Genomic DNA, 18582 nt, shown 5'->3' on the forward strand with positions numbered 1-18582 from the left:
ATTGATCTCTTCTGTTTTATGCTCTGTTGGTCGCATGTTTTGCTTATGCTCCATGCTTCCATGTCAGTGGTGCCACTTGCGATGATTAATGGTCGAATAGTTGATAATAGACAAACTTCTGTAGGCTACATTTTGCTTGTCACATAAGATGGTAATTAGGCATTAGAGGTTAGATATTTTATCTAAACTCAGTTTAGTAATTCATTAGGAAATCGACCTGCAGTTATTTATGCATGAGGGGTTGAGAATGGTATCATTTAAACCTGCCAAGGTTCACAATCAGATAGATTTCAACAATTTTTGACAAATGTGTATTTAGTGGGCCCCAGGGGCGTCAGGCTGGCGTTTGCTCTCGTCGACTGCCCTCATTGAAACAGTGCCCATTCTATAAGTGTCCTCCACACACTGTAAGGAAATGACAGTCCGTCTGAGCAATCAGCCTCAGATTCCTGTTTTTGATTCTGGTTACTGAGCTGCTAACAAACATGTCTGGGAAGGTCAGTGACTCCGCACAGATACACAAACACAGGAGACCTCGCCACTCAGATCATTTGTGGCGCTGGAGTCAGCCGCTGCCAGGAACTGGCATCTGATCCTGGATGAGGGCGAAAAGTGTGTTGTGGTTTCTTTATTTTTGACAAATATAGAAAAGAAGAAAGGACGGGGAGGCAGGAAAAAAGATTTATATTGATTGATTTGCTAAAGCGGCAAATGCTCATTCGGGCCCATAACCTTCTCTTTTATGGAGCGAACCAGCCACAGAAGCAAAGACTGAAAGCCTTTTTGACAGCATTACTGAGAGTATATGAGTGGTAGTTTGAGCCTCTGGCGCACCCTCAGTGTGGAAGCCTGGCAAACCACTTTTTTCTTCTGAATGCCAGAACAAATGTGCAAGCGCAGTGGTAAGCAATGTTAGAAAAAGGAGAAAATGGAAAAAAAAGATTTCTATTAAAAGATGCAATTGCTCAACCACCTGCATGCCTAGAAATGTTTATTTTTCTAGATCAAACTTCCACCTGAGCACCAAGAGCATTAGAGGGACTCCTAATATTTGTATGTAATGCAAATGTGCACTGGTTTTGTGTGACGCTTCAATAAGTAGTGTCCAGATGCTAAGGTTGTTGTGCTGGCTTTTGTGTTGCAGGGGGCCCGTGTCTGGCTGAGACACAAAGAGCAGCTCCTCCCCTCCACTGTCAGCTCTTGCAGTGATTCGGCTCTGGTCCTCACCACAGACTATGGCAAGGTAAGCAGACTCCTTTTTCACAGATGCCGCCTCTGAGTCACTTCAGACTGTCCTGAACACTCATCTCCAAAGTGTCTCTGCACCATAAAGCATTTACCCTTTGGTTTATAGGGTTCAGCGTTTCTTCTTTTTTTTTTTTTTCAAAGTGCTTTTGAAAATCTAACTGATGAACGCACAAAAGTGGCATCATCCGCACACATGCAGTATCCCATAGGCCTTGACTGACATACAGTGTTAAAATGAAACCCACCTTCGGTTCCTGTTGTCACACACAAGGCTACACTGTTAGGTACGTTGCCCATTGTTAAAACTGTATGTGGGAGAGCTAATTGTTTGCACACATGTGTTTCATCTGAGGCCCGTACGGCCGGATCAACACCTTTTGTCATAAAGTAAGAATGACAGGAATGGAGTCTCTGTGGCAAGTCATTGGCCCAAGCTTATCTGTTTGGCAGTGCATGGTGGTCTTTGTGTCTGGAGGAAATCCTGTTAGAGAGAGAGAGGGGAACGGAGCAAGAGAGAGAAAGAGAGAGGGGGCCGGCGATGGACAGTTAAATAATTTCACATTCAGATGTCTGTCAGCCATAAACTACAGATCAAACAGTCTCCTCACGTGGAACGCCTTTGTACTGATCAAAATCTATGAGCAGTATATATAATTGTCCACGAGCTCCATACAGTCACCGGCTGCTCAAACATAACCACAGGGTTTTAGAGCTGAGGACCATTTCTGTTGGGAGGGTCAAGACCCACAGCATCATTTCTACATGAGCTCTCGTCTCAAAGTGGTTCATGTCATATAATTCTTGTGTGGCTGTAAGGATAAAGGTGCATGAACAGATGTGCAGACCAGAGTCAATTTTCCCACTGAACAAGTGTTGATGTTGACCTCATCAACACTGGTACTGATAATGACGACTCTCGAAAACAAATAGTGTTTCCTCCATGTGTTTTAGAACAACAATCATTAAGGCTATTTTGAGCTTGAACAATTTTTGATATCCATCCATTGTTGTGGAGTCTTCTAGCCGACCTCTCACTAGACCCATCACTTTGCCTTCACCTGTAAACCTAGAGGTGAACTTTTAATGGTGCACCGCTGAGAGCACACTACTGCATAAAATCCAACCAGAAGATCCCCGTGGGTGGAGAGGAACTCCAGGCACCTCTCTGGAAGCATCAGTTTCATACGTGATGATTGGCATCTACTGCTAAATATTCCACCCAACCACAGACCTTTTGTCAGGCTGTGAATCGTAAATGCACCATCACTCTTGTGTATATTGTCTGTCATAACATATAACCCTGTAGGCAGTGAGTGATCACATGAATATGAAATCATGAGTTAGTGATGCACACGGCATGGTTCATCTACGCTACTACTTTTTGGCGAATCATAAAATATGCACGAGAGGGAACATACTGTTCATCAGCGTGCCCTTCTTTCATGTTCCGTGGTGCGTTTGTGGTCAGCGGTGGGGATTCTTGCAGTGTGAGGAGTTACCAAGTGTTGCAAGACGGGCAGGGATGACTCTGACCGATGGAATATAACCACAAAATGCAGGCAGCTCTCAGTCCGAGAACATTTCACCACCCTCAGTGGGTATTAAGAAAAAAATAACATGAGATTAAAGTGAATTTTTTTTCGGGGTGACTGGGAGCTGGGATCGCAGCGTTGCAGCTGAGGCCGAGCTTGACTTTCTCTGTTGACATCTGAGCTCAGGATGTCCGTTATTGGGCCAGGCGTTTGGGTGTCTCCTCGGTTTCTAGGTCCTAAGACTACAGCCAGAATGACAGGAATGTGAGACTGAGGAACAGACTGTCTCCACCTTCAGGATCGCTGGCTGACCTTATGTGATCCCCGGGCTCCTGGCTGACATATGTGCTGGGGTATATGTGTCATTTCCTGATTGAGCCGCCGGCGTTTTAGTCCAGCTCCTCTTATCAAGTTTAGTTTCCTACTGTTTTTGTGCCACATCAGAGGGAGCTTGGTTTAATGTATCCTGGCAGTGCCCTCCGCTCAGGGGGTGAGCTACGCTGTTACCCTCAGCATCCCCCTGCCTGCCCGAGTGCTCAGCTTGACTCCAGGGTGCCCCACCCACCAGAGCGCCTTCACCCGCATCGTCGGCGGCTACAACAGGCCGACTGGGCTGCCGTCACATTATCCATCGCATCGGCATTCATCACTGTCTCCTCCAAACAACGCGCCATAGACTTGAGTGGACATAAGATACAACAGATGCACTGAAACAGAGACCTGAATGTCTTGTGGGTTTGTTTGTGTGTGTGTCTGTGTGTGTACTTTCATGGGCCAGATGGCACCAGCTGGATTAACAGTGTGTGAATTATCTCCAGAGGGGTAAAGAGAAGCAGGTCGAGGATCTGTCACCTGAACTAAATACCTGCTGCTGGTGAGAAATAAGCAGATATTTAACTTGTTTGGTCTACCACAGGTGTAAACTTGTAAAGAATGAATCATTTTAGACGTACAGTACAAAATATTCCTCATGAATATATCGTTTATATTTGTATATTTTGTAGAGTTTGTCTAAATTGTCACAAATTATTCTTCTTTTGGTCTTATAGCTAAAGATCTAGGCCTAAATCCCTGTGTTATTTCATTAAAACAAGACGTGTGATGACATCAAATTAAATATTAGGAAAATACGATGGACTTTAAATATGTCTACTATTTTATAGAGCGAATAATTAATCTTTTAATCCAAAAAAGAACTGGCCCATTAAGCAACAAGATCATGAAAAAAAGAAGGATGCCACGCAATAAACTAGACCACTTTGTCATTTGATTTTAAGTCTGACTACAGAAATTTGTCCCAATACAAAATGTTGTTTATCTGCTTTGCCGTCAACAAATTATCCTCAGTCCGAGTGTGAGAGATGTAATTTGACTCTCGCCAAGTGTGACTCCCCAAGTTGTCCAGAGCTTGCAGACATACAGTCTCTGTGGTTCAGAACAGGTCATTGATGGCCCCTCAGTCTCCTCTGGATAATTAGTCAATGGAGCCATTATGCAAGCCTTTATGTGAGGGATGTGCATTCACGAGTGAGCTCGCAGAAACAACGTGCTCACACAAACATCGTCGTTCTGTGTGTCATCTCTGTGTGTCATCTCTGTGAGTGTTGTAAACCAAATATTTTTTTGCCATTTTAGGAAATACAGATATTAACATTTGCCATTTTTTTTTTTTTTGAGTTTGTTGTGCTACAAAATTTGTTTTCACAGTTTCCACTAATAATACGCCTCCCTCCCACTCTCTCCCCATTTCTCCCGGGTCTGGGTGGGGAACACACCCATCAGCAGATGGATTCACTGTAAGACAGAGGGAGTCAGAAAGAAAGGGTATAAAAAGAAAAAAGAAGGAAGAGAGATGGAGGCAAAACAGACAACAAAGCTGTGTTTGTGTCCTCAAGCCTGTGATTTTTGTGTCTATCTCAAGGCCTGAATATATTTCACAGTAAAACCTAAGCCCTCTGAGCCCTCTGAGCCGCGGAGCCTGACTCCACCTACATGTGAATATTCAGTAGAGCTGGTTGAACAAAGCGCAGCAGCAGGGTGTGGTTTCAGTGGAGAAGAAAGAAACAAAAAGAAAAAGCCTCGCAGCCACAAGAAAGTTGAAAATTCAGCTGGCTGCGACTGCTCCGTGATTAGAAACAAGCTTTTTCCACCACATAGTCGTTTATTGTGGTGGAACTTTTAATTTGCCTGCATTTTAATTTATTCAAGAAATTTCTGTTTGAGTAATTACGTCGAAAAAAGTAGCTTGTTATCAGTTACTGTGGCCTGCTTGATATTAAGGCTGCAACGTCACATTATTTTCTTAAGTCATCAGTTTTATTGCTTTCAAATGTGACTGTAATCAGTTTGCTTTCAGATAACACAAAAAAGGCATCTTTACAAAAGGGAGCTGTTTAGATTTTTATGTGAAAACAACTACCATCCACGCATCCGTCCGCAGGCTACGTCATCTTAATCAATTAGTGAATCAGTTACTCACGAATAGTTTAAGCTCTGCTTAAAATTTGATGTGCCCGATAGTCTTCCATTAAAGTGTCCATAAAACAGCTGGCAGGGTGCACTCATCTTATTATTTGTATTTGTTTCTGTCTCGTGTCCAGCCACATGGCCGACGCCACAGTTTGACGGCGTTAAGTTAACACCAGACTCCATTTGGAGAGGATTGATTTGTTCAGCAAACAACTTAGCTAATCAAACGTGAATCACATGTTGTTGTAAGTGGCATGAAACAGTCGCCAGTCATCATTACACCACTCCAATCATTAACATTGATGAGGCTGTGTACCCTTGTGGAGGTGTGACTGTGGAAAATAGCGCCTGTCTACAGACTAGAATCACGGTCTGATCAGTAATTTGCGTTCAAAATGTTTTTAACTTTTACATATAAATTCAAAACAAATTGTTTTGAACAGTGTTACATTGCAGGATTGTGTTAGTCAAGCTTTTATTGTCCCTTATGTGTTGTAATTTGCTGGTTGTACCATGTGAGGCTGGGCTGACTGCTCTGCAGCTCACAAAGAATTATTGTTCCAGCATGTATTACTGATAAATGGACGCTAATGGAACATTACAGCTCTGCATAGGGAGCGAAATGGGCCCAGTAAATAATATGTCTGTCTCTGGTCTAGACCTTATCTGCTCTTATGTTCTATCCAAGTTTCCTTTCAGTCTCATCCACTGGACGTGGTTTAGTCAGTAAATTATTTAGAAACAAATAAAGAGATTAATATACTGTACACTGACAAGAGATTCGGTGAGGATAGAGTTCAGTGACTTTATCTCACAGGCATGAAGCAGACAACGACACCAACTCCACAGTGGAGCCAATCACAGGAATGTGAAACCTCTTTTGATGCTGAAAAACTCCCAGAGGCCTTCCCTGTGAAATCTTAACAGCAAGTTATTTATAGAAAATCATAAACAGAGATTTCCTAATTCGACGCAGGGACTGACAAACAAAAATATAGCCTTTTGTGTTATATTTTCACGGCGAGGGTCTTTCCAAGTTCCCAGCCCATTGTTTTCCTCCTTTGAAACCCGAGGTGAAATCGAGAGTGTAATCTTGCTCCGCTTCTTCTCGCAGTCGTTTGTTAACCTGAATCAACGTCGCTCCCGGCCACCTCAGTGCCACTTTGAACTTTTGGTTTCGGGAATGTAAAGAATGCCAACATGGGCAGTGGACGTATCGTAGGTTTGTTTTTAGCGGGTGTCGACACACAATCTTGTCATCAGTGTCAACAGAAAGTGAAATCGGACCTGAGAGGTGGTTAATATTTACCATGTTTTTTATTAATTAATCAACTATTTCATAAGAAGGAGGGAGCTCACTCTCATTTTACTGCTGCTCCCTCTCAGTTTAGCTAATGTTAGCAAACTGTCTCTGTGACTGATAATACTGAACTAGATCATTTAAGTTAAAACTCCTCTCTGCTTTACACTGATGCATTCACCCGCCACAATTCTGCAAGTGCCTGCAGCATTTTGAGACTTTAGATCTCATGCATTCAAGTGTTTGCTACAAAGATCAGCCCTTGTTAGCAGGCCGCCGCAAGGCTTTCAAAATCCTGTCAGTTTATCAAATAAATAGTGTTCACAATGTGAAGAATTTTATATCAGTAATCCCCTGTAGCCTCAGTTTTACCACATAAGATGACCACATAAACTGACTGTTGCAAATTGAATTAAACTTGTAATGCTGCCTGTGTGTATTACAGGAGAAAAACTGTTTGCTTTATGAGTCACTTAGGCCCTTCAGTTAATAACGGTCAATTGGCCAGAGGAGAGGGGGTGGTTTAAAAGGGACATCTGGATGCAAATCTGCAAGTTTCTGCCCAATGGATGACATCACCACACATGCTGCTTCCCTCCCCCAGGTCTTCACCCTTTCACGAACCGTAATACCACAAAAACGACCCGAAGATGACTGCGTCGTTATCGTGCTTTTGTCTCGGCACGCTCCAATACTCTAATGGACGTCTGAGGGCGAGATTGACTTGGCCGCCACGAGATCGGAATCAGCCAACTTATCATTTCTCTCACTGCAGAAGGCCCTTTGTAGTGATGCACTTTAGTTAATAAGTTGCACGAAAAGGAAAAAGAAGAAAAACGCGCACAATATGTGATAATCATTTTGAACATCACGCCCTTCAACAATGTTGCACTTGTCCGGACTTTACTATATCTGTGAAGGACTCAGTTTTTATTCTCATGCAGTCTCCTCTGTGTGGTTATAATTTGAAGCATAGCTCGCATAATAAACATAGCTTTGACTTGGAAGTCTCTTATGATTTGACAAGAAAAGCATCCATATAAAGTCACAAGACTTTCTTGTGGTACAACCGTCGTTATTAAAGTTAGTTAGCAGAATTAATCATCATCCACTTTTAGTGCCTTTTAGCTTATTGTTTTGTTTTTGTAGCTGGCAACTGACATACGTGTTGAAACCCCTCTACCATGCTGTAGGACACCTACTCAGTTGCTTTTGTTTTCTTTTTAATCCCCCAGTAGACAGTTGGTTTCAGTCAAATGACTTCAGTCGGATGAACCCGCTCTAGTTTTCTAACTAACATCAACGGGTTGTGGCTTGTGAACTTCAGCAAATAAGAATAAAGAACTAGAAGGAGACTTAACGTTGGATTTTTACCAGATCAGGGCTGGGCTATATTCATTTTTAAAAGGGATTATTGTTACAAAATTATGTTCATAGCTTGTTCTGCTGCCACCAAGTGGCCATACAAATTTTCGTGATGGCCCTTTAAGTACAACAACGTCACCTCAGAATCATCATTTTACTTTCCCGTCATTTAAACCTTCTCAAATCTTCTTCATCTATGAAGCATCAGCAGCTACCCACATAGCCCCACTTGCCAGTCTGCGCTGACTCAGCGGTTCCCTGAAACCCAACGTCTTCTCCCAACTGGGACGCATTCAGACATGCCAGGAGAGCCAGCAGTAATGCACTGGGACACCACAACCGCAGCCTCTTATCCATCAGTATTGATCTGAGCGCAGCCTCCCATCACTAAGCGACCAAAACGGCTGCCGTCCGTCTGTCTTATTTCGCGTCTTGTGCATCAGGACTCGGACAGCCACAAAGTCTGAAAAAACCTTTTAGAGTCTCTGTTAGTGTTTTTCCAGTTTGTCCGTCAGCTCTCATGTATTAAAGATGGTTCTGGACATGACAAGACTAGAGGGACTAAGCAGTGAATTTAACAAATCTATAAGAGGTGTCCGGGCATGAATTAAGGAGAAAGTCTCTACCTGCCAGGTATGCTGGCAACAGGCAGAGACAGGCGTACATCAGCGATTCAATCTGTCTTGCTTTTTGTTTTTCAACTTGAGTTATTTCCGTATGATTGTTTGGTTCTGTCTGTCACCAGTGCAGTGTAAGACTGAAGTTGTGCCAGGAGGTTGATTAACATCTTAAACTTCAAATTGTCTTCTGTTTGAAGGATGAAGTACAGGATATGTTTTTGCAGTAATACAGAATGATGTGACACACCAAACCCCAATGTAAACCTCCCGTCATCCTGTTTTTTTTCCTGTTATTACAACACTGACACTAAACACACAACGGCATTGAGCGCCGGCCCATTACAACTTTCGGTCTTCTTCTTGTTCAAACAGCCCAAAAGTATGCGGTCTGTTCCCGCGTAAGAGTTTATTTTTGTTTTCAATCAGAATCGGGCATTAACTTTTCAACGCTGGCACTGACTCGTCTCTGGGTGCGTGCGTGTGTTCTTGCAGGCGATCCATCTGCAGAGGGAGGAGCTGAGCAGAGAGACGGTGTACCCGATGCACCCCAGCAGCATCCATGGTGTGGAGGACATGTCCACACTGGCAGAGCTGCATGAAGCCGCCATCATGCACAACCTCTTTCTGCGCTACCAAAAAGACAATATCTATGTAAGTTTTAATCCGTGGGCGCGTCCGTGTGTGCCGCCACGAGGCCCCAGTGGGTCTGGAGAGATTTGTTTTTTTGTTTTTTTTCTGTGAATTTCGTAATGTACATCAAGAAAAAAAAAACAGGCCCAGGAAAGGTCAGGCTTTTGTGTGGTTCATGTAACAGTGTTTTCTGTGAGACTGAATCACTTCCACATGACTGCGAAAACACCTTCATGTACTAATGCTTTTTGCTCTCTCACACGGGCACAGAAGCTCTGGAAAGTAATCCAAAAGTTAAACAGAAGCAAACAAAGCAGTCCGAGTGAAGGTTTATCTGTAAAAATAGTAAACGCTGGAATAAAGCGAACCTCTGTTTCTTTCCCATGATCGCTTTCACGTTAAAACGCTGAGTTTCCACTGGAACACCCTCCAGGCTTTATTAAAATAATCTCCGCGCTCAGCTATGTTTTTGGAAATCCTATCCCCTAATCTCATTTTAGAGGGCTCACCCAGTCTGTGCGCACTGCATCGCGGAGTGATATCACCGGGGTGTATCACGGGTTGACCCACAAACACAGTTTAAGTGAGACACTTTTCCCCAAAGTTACCTGAGCAGGGCCAGCGGATCCTAATATATTCGTGGCCTTGCTGCAAACTGGGCCAGGTACGGTGCGGTGTGAGTCTACCGGGCTGATGGTGTGATTGTACTGTTGCAAATCCCCGTGTGAAACACTAACAATCTTCTCCCTCGTTCTTTGACTTCCCCTCAGACCAACATAGGTTCGATTCTGGCGGCAGTGAACCCCTACAAGCAGATATCAGGCCTGTACGATGGCACTGCCGTCGACTTGTACAGCAAGCACCAGATGGGGGAGCTGCCTCCCCACATCTTCGCTGTGGCCAATGAGTGTTACCGCTGCCTGTGGAAGCGGCACGACAGCCAGTGTGTTCTCATCAGGTGGGCACCTCTCTCCAAAGCGCAGTGGCGGCTTTCGAACGCGAAAGGAGAGCCGTGAAACTAAAGCGCGGTGCATATTAATTGATTTATGCGGTCGAAAGAGGACCCGCAAATCAGTGAATGCATACATGTGGTCCTGCCTGTGAACTATTGTTGGTTTTTGTTCCAAATTTGAATGTTTTTGAATGCTTCAGCATGTCATTTTATGTGTCTTTTCAGTGGGGAGAGTGGTGCTGGGAAGACGGAGAGCACCAAGCTGCTGCTCAAGTTCCTCTCGGTGATGAGTCAAAACTCAACAGGGACGCCTTTATCTGAGAGGACCACCAGGGTGGAGCAGGCCCTCGTTCAGAGCAGGTACCGTACGGGTGTCGACCCCCGACCACAAGTCTGATTAGAGTACCATTTAAGATTTTGAACCTGCTATCTTCATATTTTATGCACCTTAAGCTACATTTAGTGTTCTGAAAAACTGAGACTTTAAGGTTTATTTTATATGGGCTCTTTGTGGGATCCAATAATATTAGTCAATGGTAGTGATTAATAAGTAAAGAAAAACTTCAAATACCATAAAAAAAATTTTAAAGACCGCTGACCTAGACCAAGGCTGCAGGACATGTTTAATGTGAAGTAAAGTAGTCATTAGAGTAGAAACGGTGTGATACATTTAGACATTTGCTTTATTCTCATCCCTCCGTCTGCAGCCCCATCATGGAGGCATTCGGGAACGCTAAGACCGTGTACAACAATAACTCCAGCCGCTTCGGGAAGTTCATCCAGCTTCACTTTTCCCAGAACGGAAACATCCAGGGAGGCTGCATCATCGATTGTATCCTTCACAAACCCGCTCATACGTACAGTCAGCGCAGGCTTTTAGATAAGCTCTTTGTTTTTGCTTGATTTACTGTAATTCTTCAGTGTTTTCCTTGACTTTTAATCATCAGATTTGCTGGAAAAGGTGAGGCCGTGTTTGGCTAGGTTCTCATTTATCGACACCCATATCTGATGCATAGTAAATAAAAATAATAATAATAATAAAAAAAGAAACAACCCATGCACTTTCAAAATAACCATTTTTCCTCTCTTCCCAAGAACCGCGTGGTTCGGCAGAATCCCGGCGAGAGGAACTATCACATCTTCTACGCGCTATTAGCTGGAGCAGACAAAGACCACAGAGGTTGGCTTTTGCACAGTGTCATGATGCTGATGCTAATGCTAATGCTAACATTAGTGATAGCATGTGACTGCTGTGTAATAGATACCTACTTACTAACAGCTAAATTATTTTAACCTCACACTAATATTGTGTAGAAAAGTAACCAAACAGACAAACATATAAATAAAATATATGTTTATATATAAATATTTTAACTGTTTTATTTTGAAATATATTTATGTGACAGCTGTCTTAATGAGTAGCTTGTTCAAATAACTGCAAATGATACTGATTGGCAGAATGGAATGAGATAGGAAACACTTATTTGTCTAGTTTTAAACTGATATTTTATTACATGTATCCTCCTCTCTTCTCTGTGTTGCAGACATGTACCTCTTGTCTGAAGGTCCTGAGTCGTATCACTACCTGAGCCAGTCAGGCTGTGTGCAGGACAGCAGTCTGGATGACAAGCAGCTCTTTAACAGTGTGATGGTAAGGAGAAATACTTTTTTTTACTGTACCACCCCCAGAGGGCGCCACAATCCTTTCATCGTAAGTGGAATTCCCAGCCTACAAGGCAGAGACCACACTTCAAGAAAACATGAGCCTGGGGGGAAACATGTTATTTGATTGTGTCACGTTGGCCTGACGGGCACATTTTAAAGTGTTTTATAGCTCTGCGGGAAATAACTAATTGCGTTTTGTTGCTGTCAAGACTTGAATGAATTTAGTGCGTCTCCATGTGCCTCATTGTGACACTTTGTTGTCTCTGTGGTGTTGCAGGAAGCCTTGAAAGTGATGGAATTCACTGAGGAGGAGATCAGGGACGTGTTCAAGTTGCTGTCTGCTGTACTCCAGATGGGCAACATTGAATTCATGACTGCTGGCGGAGCTCAGATTACGTCTAAAGGAGGTAGAAGAAGGAACTGAAACGCGATAGATGGACTGTGTGTTAGAGTTACACAGGTTTTGAATTGGTGCAATACTGATAGGACCTATAAGGCTGAAATATTGTTTGTATTTGTTTATATAATTAAAACATTTTTACTATTTTCAGCCAAACAGAGAAAGCTAAATATGCTACAGGCATTGCATTTATGAAAGTTTATATAAAAATACATCAGATGTTCACAATATTTAAAGAATGAGACTGCTAATGGTTTTAAATGTAATAATTCTTTTAAGGAAATATGCGTTTTCCATGTAATATGCACCAAAATCAATTGTTATTTATATGACTAGGACTCATTTGGAAATATAAGACAGATAAATTAAAGTATCACTGGACTTGTGCTTATCAAACACAACTGAGAAACGTTTCAGCAAATGAGATTTTCAAGCGCAACAGCACTTTTAGGGCCACGAGAACATGTTGCAAACAACAAAGAAAAGTCCAAACAGCACATTGAAAATGTTAGTATAAGCAGGTAAAACTGTGTTTATTTGGTGGAGCTCAATCTATGTAAAATGGGCAGTGGTTTGTGGAATTTATTTTAGGAAAAAAAAATGCGTTCTCTAAATCCGCCGACTGTTTCTCCAGGCCCCCTTTTGTTTGCCGTGTCCGACCCACTTTGCAAAGAACCTGTGAATTACAGCGACTTCAGTGAAGCCAGCAGAGTAGAGTTTCCTATAGACTGTATAGGATCACAGTCTAAATGGCGCATCTGTTATTTGACATTGATAGGAGTCACCTGAACTGTCTGGGATGCTCGTTACTTATACGTACGCTACAATGTGCTTCTCTGTGTGTGTGTGTGTGTGTGTGTGTTTCAGTGGTCAGTAATGTCAGCGAGCTGCTCGGTTTGGACTCCTTCCAGTTATCGGAGGTGTTGACCCAGCGCTCCATGATCCTCAGAGGAGAAGAGATCTGCTCCCCCCTCACTGTGGAGCAGGTAACAACACAACAAGACTCACAGAGCTAACGCACACACACAAAAAAAAAAAAAAAAAAAAAAAACGATACTGAGACATTTGCTTTCCACTCCTGTTTCCCAGACTATAATCTTAATCAAGACTCTACACGCTGTGCGCGCCTTCCCCTATCCTCACTCGTCTCCATCTCCTTGTCCCGGCGACACACACACACGCAGCCTTTCTCCCGAACTCTCCGCCACATGCCTCCCCAGATCCCTTGCGTGACTCCTAGCCATTTCCTGCTTTTTGTCTGCCAGATTCCAGGCACAATAAAGCCATCGTGATAGTGATCTGAGTCAAAAAAGCACAATAGGCCCAATGACTGGGGGGGTGAAGTAAGAGTCTTCTCCTCTGGAGGCAGTGCAGCCAGGCACCGTGGCGCTGGCGCAATAACTCACCCCCGTCTCCCCGCGTCTGTAATTAATAGGAACATTTCACAAGTCTTCATCTGCATGTGTTTTCCTTTTTGCCATCTGCCACGAGAACATTGTGACACATGACACAATCCTTCCTGGCTGGGCTCAGCCCTTCAGGCCCCCTCATACTCATAAATGTCAGCAAATGCGCAGGACGGACCTTTACTATTATCACAGGGACACGCAAGCCACAAGAAAGCTTTTCATCACCGGACAAAGACCTTGTGCTGTCACTTCTCTGCTGCTTGTACTGCCTGGCCTTTGAAGCAACTTCTCTCTTAATAGAGTTCATTATTCCAATCCTGGAGTCTGCAAGAATGACTTCTTCTCACCACGGCCAGGGGTCACTCCCCCTCACGACTGCCGCTAACCCCCCCCTCACCCTCTCCCCTCCCCTCCCGTCCTGGACAAACAGCCATTCTTCTCACCCCCTGTGACGAAGATCCTGCAGTCTCCAGATCCCTGTTCACACCAGCTAGTTTCAAGGTTTGACACGGGCATGATTGATTACTCAAAAGCCCAGAAGCATTGTTACCCCAAATACAGTACACACTGTTGTTTTGTTTTCAATTCAGCCACAATACCTGTGGAGGAAGTGCAGCTGGCAAGCTCCGGCTCATTATATCCGTACACTGATGACTGGCTAAAGGGCTCACTTCATGACAGATGGGTGAAATCTGACTGGTGATTAGGAAGAGATTTTCATACGTCATGTCTTGATTAGATTTTAAAAAAAAAAAACATAAATCCGGGACCAACTGCTCCCTTGTTTAGTCGGGCTTCATCAGAAAAATTAACTCATTATTAAAGAAAAACACACAGGAAATTGTCAGACATCCGTCACGTCTGCTCTGTCAAGTCTTATACGGGAATAAAGTACAGAAATACTATCAGAAAAATACACTGAAATACTGAAATAGTGCTCTGATAAATGAGGTAAAAATATACTCACTGCTTTCGGCCTTATTCTCCTGCTGGGCTGCGAGACCTGTCTGGTCCTTTAGGAAGGTGTAACTGAGTAGGTGTCATCATAACTGCAAGTTTATACGTTACTCCTCTTTGTTTTCACTGGATTTTTGTGATATAATAAATACAGCCTGCAGTGCCTCACCCTTCAGATATGTAGGCAATAAACGGCGCTGCGTGTTGTGAAAACAGACGTCTTACCTGCAGACAGACGCTGACATAACGCACCTTTGTCTCCGAGCCACTGTTGGTTTTATGGGACACATCGCCGAGGCCTCTCACACACACGCACACATCAGTCAAACACTCAGATACATCGTATTTTTGAATTCTTTAACCACCCTGTGATGGAAGTGATGAAACGTGTGCCGTGTGGGGCTCATGTGAGCGGTGTTTAGGATACAGTCTGGAACGTTTACCCTTTTATTTGTGCCTGATCTGGTAGCCACGGTAACCCTTATCTCTCCATGTCACGATCTTGCAGGCGCTGGACTCGCGCGACTCGGTCGCCATGGCCCTTTATTCTCAGTGTTTCTCCTGGATCATAATGAGGATCAACCAGAAGATCAAGGGGAAGGACAACTTCAAGTCCATCGGCATCCTGGACATCTTCGGCTTTGAGAACTTTGAGGTGAAAAGCCGCTCCCTGCATTTTAGCTTTCGAGCACAAGAAAGGATCCAGATCCTCATTTAAATCTCCTGAAGTGTCTTTCTTCATCAGCTTCATACTCGGAGCATTGTGCAATTACGTGAAGCCAACCTTTTGGCCTTACACATAGGTGTTGTGATGAGATTTCATACATCGACACTCGCACTGACTCCTTTAACAATAAGCCACCCTTTAGTTCCCTTTTAAAAATAACATGTCAGAACTGTGAAGACACAAAGGGCTTAGGGCGCTCAGGACGCTTCAAAATAGTTCCTTCCTCAGGTGCTCTATTTGAGCCGGGTGAAGTGAGAGATCAAAAAAGAGAAAAGATTGCAAAGACACTCTAGAAAAAAAGTATATTATTTAAGCATGGCGAAAATGGTTAAAAGAACTTGGGTCTACACGTTGCGGCCATATTGGCCTTCAGCAGGGCATTTCAGAATATTTGCATTCATGGCTATTAGGGTTTTTTGGTCACCTGACAACCAATAGTACCTACTGTAAATCTGTTCATTTGATGTTGAGTTATATAAACTTCAACATTTCCCATTTGAAGCCCGCTCCTCGCTTATATTAGAAACAGCAACTTGACAGTGAAGTGTTTAAATCCAGACACTTTAATAATACTGTATTTAAACTCATTAATCAATTAGCAATCCTTAGCAACACATTCCTTCTGAGACATCCCAAGGCGTTCCCAGGTCATTAGAGATATGTAATCCGTCTCACAAATACTTGCGTCCAATGAACCTTCAAGGAAAGGGGCCCAGGAGGCGTCCTGACCAGACGCCTGCACCACCTCAACTGGCCCCTTTGTTGACATACATGTTTTTTTCTCTGCACCGGTGGCCCAAATATGTGTTGAGCATACTTTATTATGATGGTTAACCTAAATCATGCCAAGGCAGTTTTCACACTGATCTGATGACCTTAACACTCTAGGTTCAACGTGCATTAGTGAGTGTGAGGCATAACAAGCCGTTACACTAATCATGATCCAGAATGCAACTTAACCCTTGACATCAATGGCCTTTTCTTTGTTTTTATATAACTCAAATGACTGCCTTTTACCTGCATAATTGATGGTTGTGAAATGCTATATTCCCTTCTGTAGGTGAACCGGTTTGAACAATTTAACATCAACTACGCCAACGAGAAACTCCAGGAGTATTTCAACAAGCACATCTTCTCTCTGGAGCAGCTGGAGTACAACAGGTCAGAAACGTCCATATTTCTAAAAAACAGTCGCTTTCTGCGATTTATGCCTGTGCGCAACCATTGAAAATGAAACTAGTCTTTGCATGTGCTGGCGACTGTCTCACAGACAGTTAGGGCTGGGGGGTGGGGGTTGTCCTCCTCATGACGATACAGGCAAACTGCCAGACGTTTGGATTTGGCTCAGTTTCTCCCGCAGCCAGTTGTTTTCTGGTATAATGAGCCAGCAGCCTGGACACGGCTCATTTCATCACATGTTCATGCAGGATAATGCAGCCATTGTGTCCTCCTTGTTGTTTATATTTATACATATACACGGTGTGTGTGTGTGTCTTTGTGTCTGTTTGTCCTCACAGGGAGGGGATCCAGTGGGAAGCCATAGACTGGATGGATAATGCAGAGTGTCTGGATCTCATAGAAAAGGTAACAAACAGTGAGATCCTGAGAGAGAGCATAGAGAGTCATAACCAGGATCCGCCGCTAACCGCCAGCCAGAGCGGGCTGACCCAGACGGCGCACTCTGCTTACACTGACTCCCATCTCCCAGTCTATGATTATATATTCTTATTTTGCATGTTGTTTGTACAGTAATGTACACCGGTGAGCGGTTAGGGGTACGGTTGAAGCGAAGCATGAAGACAATTTACCACCACAGTTATAATGACGTTAAAACCAGGGCCTCTACAAAGGTGGGCTTGTGTGGGAAAGATTTACGGTTTATAAAATCACAATGTTGGAAGGTTTATTGGAAGTAAAAACACAACTATTTCATCCCCGTGTATACTCACGATTGCACTTTATTATTAGATGATTGATGCTGCATTAGTGTGACTGTGTGTAGCTGTGGGAATGTGAATGAAAACATTGCTGTCAGACACACGGAAATCTCTCTTTTTTTATAGATATATATGTAAATAAAAGAGATAATTCAATGAATCGCTTTGCTGTTTCCTGGATGTATTGTTATAGTAAAAGCTGCCAGATGTGCCCCAATGGCGTGGCAACTAGTTCCGTCATGACTGCGGTGAGTTTCACTCTCTCTGCTCCTCTGTCTGTCTTTAGAAACTGGGCATGTTGGCTCTTATCAATGAGGAGAGTCGCTTCCCCAAAGGCACCGACTACACCCTCCTGGAAAAACTGCACAGCAGACACGCAGTGAGTCCACACGCACGCACGAAGACGTCTCTTCTTACGCACGCAGCAGCACATCCTATCCCTCGCAGACAGACGCTCACAAAGACACAAAATTCACCCATATCCCTCCACAAAAGCTCCTTAACCCCAGCTGAGGAAATGCCTCCACCGCCCGCCAGCTCAGGCGACCTCAAAGAGTTAAACCTCTGTCCCCGGCTGATGAATCTCCTGTTGCATCTGTGCAGCGCTCGTACACCACCACCCCCCGAGCGCTCTCACACGAACGCATGAGCGCAACAATGCTGAAATGTGATCGGCCATTCTTCGGGTCTGATCGGCATTGTGCGCTGGAGAAAAGAGTGTTCTCTGAGGTTTCTATGGGTGACGGGGAGAAAAAAAACAAGAGAGTCACGGAGACCTTAGAACTGCCTGACCTCTCTGTGAGGTGTTGGCCTTCACGTTACAGTTTAAGGTCACGATTAGAGAATGTTGTTGTCACAGCATCAATAATGAATAAGTTGATCTAAAATGAAACTACGGTCATAATAATGGATGATTCTTATGATTTGTTTGTTTTAATACATCGATCAGCTGTCATATTATGACCCGAGATTATGACAGGAGAAGTAAATAACACTGACAAGCTTGTGACAATTTAATGTTCTGCTGGGAAACTTGGCATTCATGTGGGTTTTACTTAGACACCTAGACCAGATCAGGCACCCCCAACTAATAAGCAATGACCCCAATCTGATCAAGTATCTGTGGGATGAACCACAGAGGCCCCTCCCCTCAACCCATAAGACTCCAGAGACCCCCACTAACAACATCCTGTTACCACAGGGCACCCTCAGAAAGCTCATGTCCATTCTCTGATGAGTCACAACTGTTTTGGAGGCACAAAGGACACCTACACAATATTAGGACGGTGGTCATAATGTTATGCCTGATCAGTGTAGGTTCATATAGGTTACATATTTTTGGATATGAACATGGCAGCACACTCACAGATT

General features: G+C 43.6%; 1 protein-coding gene across 1 annotated transcript in view; it reads left to right on the forward strand.

Moving 5' to 3' along the window:
• Nucleotides 1-18582, forward strand: part of myo10l3 (myosin X, like 3) — a 51219-nt gene that overhangs the window by 12578 nt on the left and 20059 nt on the right. Inside the window, exons 2-15 of the mRNA XM_047600644.1 lie at nucleotides 1145-1243; nucleotides 9027-9185; nucleotides 9935-10122; nucleotides 10342-10476; nucleotides 10824-10948; nucleotides 11064-11077; nucleotides 11212-11296; nucleotides 11661-11767; nucleotides 12059-12188; nucleotides 13049-13167; nucleotides 15056-15202; nucleotides 16335-16435; nucleotides 16792-16858; nucleotides 17498-17590. Of these exons, the coding sequence (XP_047456600.1) occupies nucleotides 1145-1243; nucleotides 9027-9185; nucleotides 9935-10122; nucleotides 10342-10476; nucleotides 10824-10948; nucleotides 11064-11077; nucleotides 11212-11296; nucleotides 11661-11767; nucleotides 12059-12188; nucleotides 13049-13167; nucleotides 15056-15202; nucleotides 16335-16435; nucleotides 16792-16858; nucleotides 17498-17590 (1569 nt within the window). The remainder of the gene's footprint in view (nucleotides 1-1144; nucleotides 1244-9026; nucleotides 9186-9934; nucleotides 10123-10341; nucleotides 10477-10823; nucleotides 10949-11063; nucleotides 11078-11211; nucleotides 11297-11660; nucleotides 11768-12058; nucleotides 12189-13048; nucleotides 13168-15055; nucleotides 15203-16334; nucleotides 16436-16791; nucleotides 16859-17497; nucleotides 17591-18582) is intronic.

Source organism: Mugil cephalus, chromosome 12 (genome assembly GCF_022458985.1).
Source record: "Mugil cephalus isolate CIBA_MC_2020 chromosome 12, CIBA_Mcephalus_1.1, whole genome shotgun sequence".
Taxonomy (NCBI): domain Eukaryota; kingdom Metazoa; phylum Chordata; class Actinopteri; order Mugiliformes; family Mugilidae; genus Mugil; species Mugil cephalus.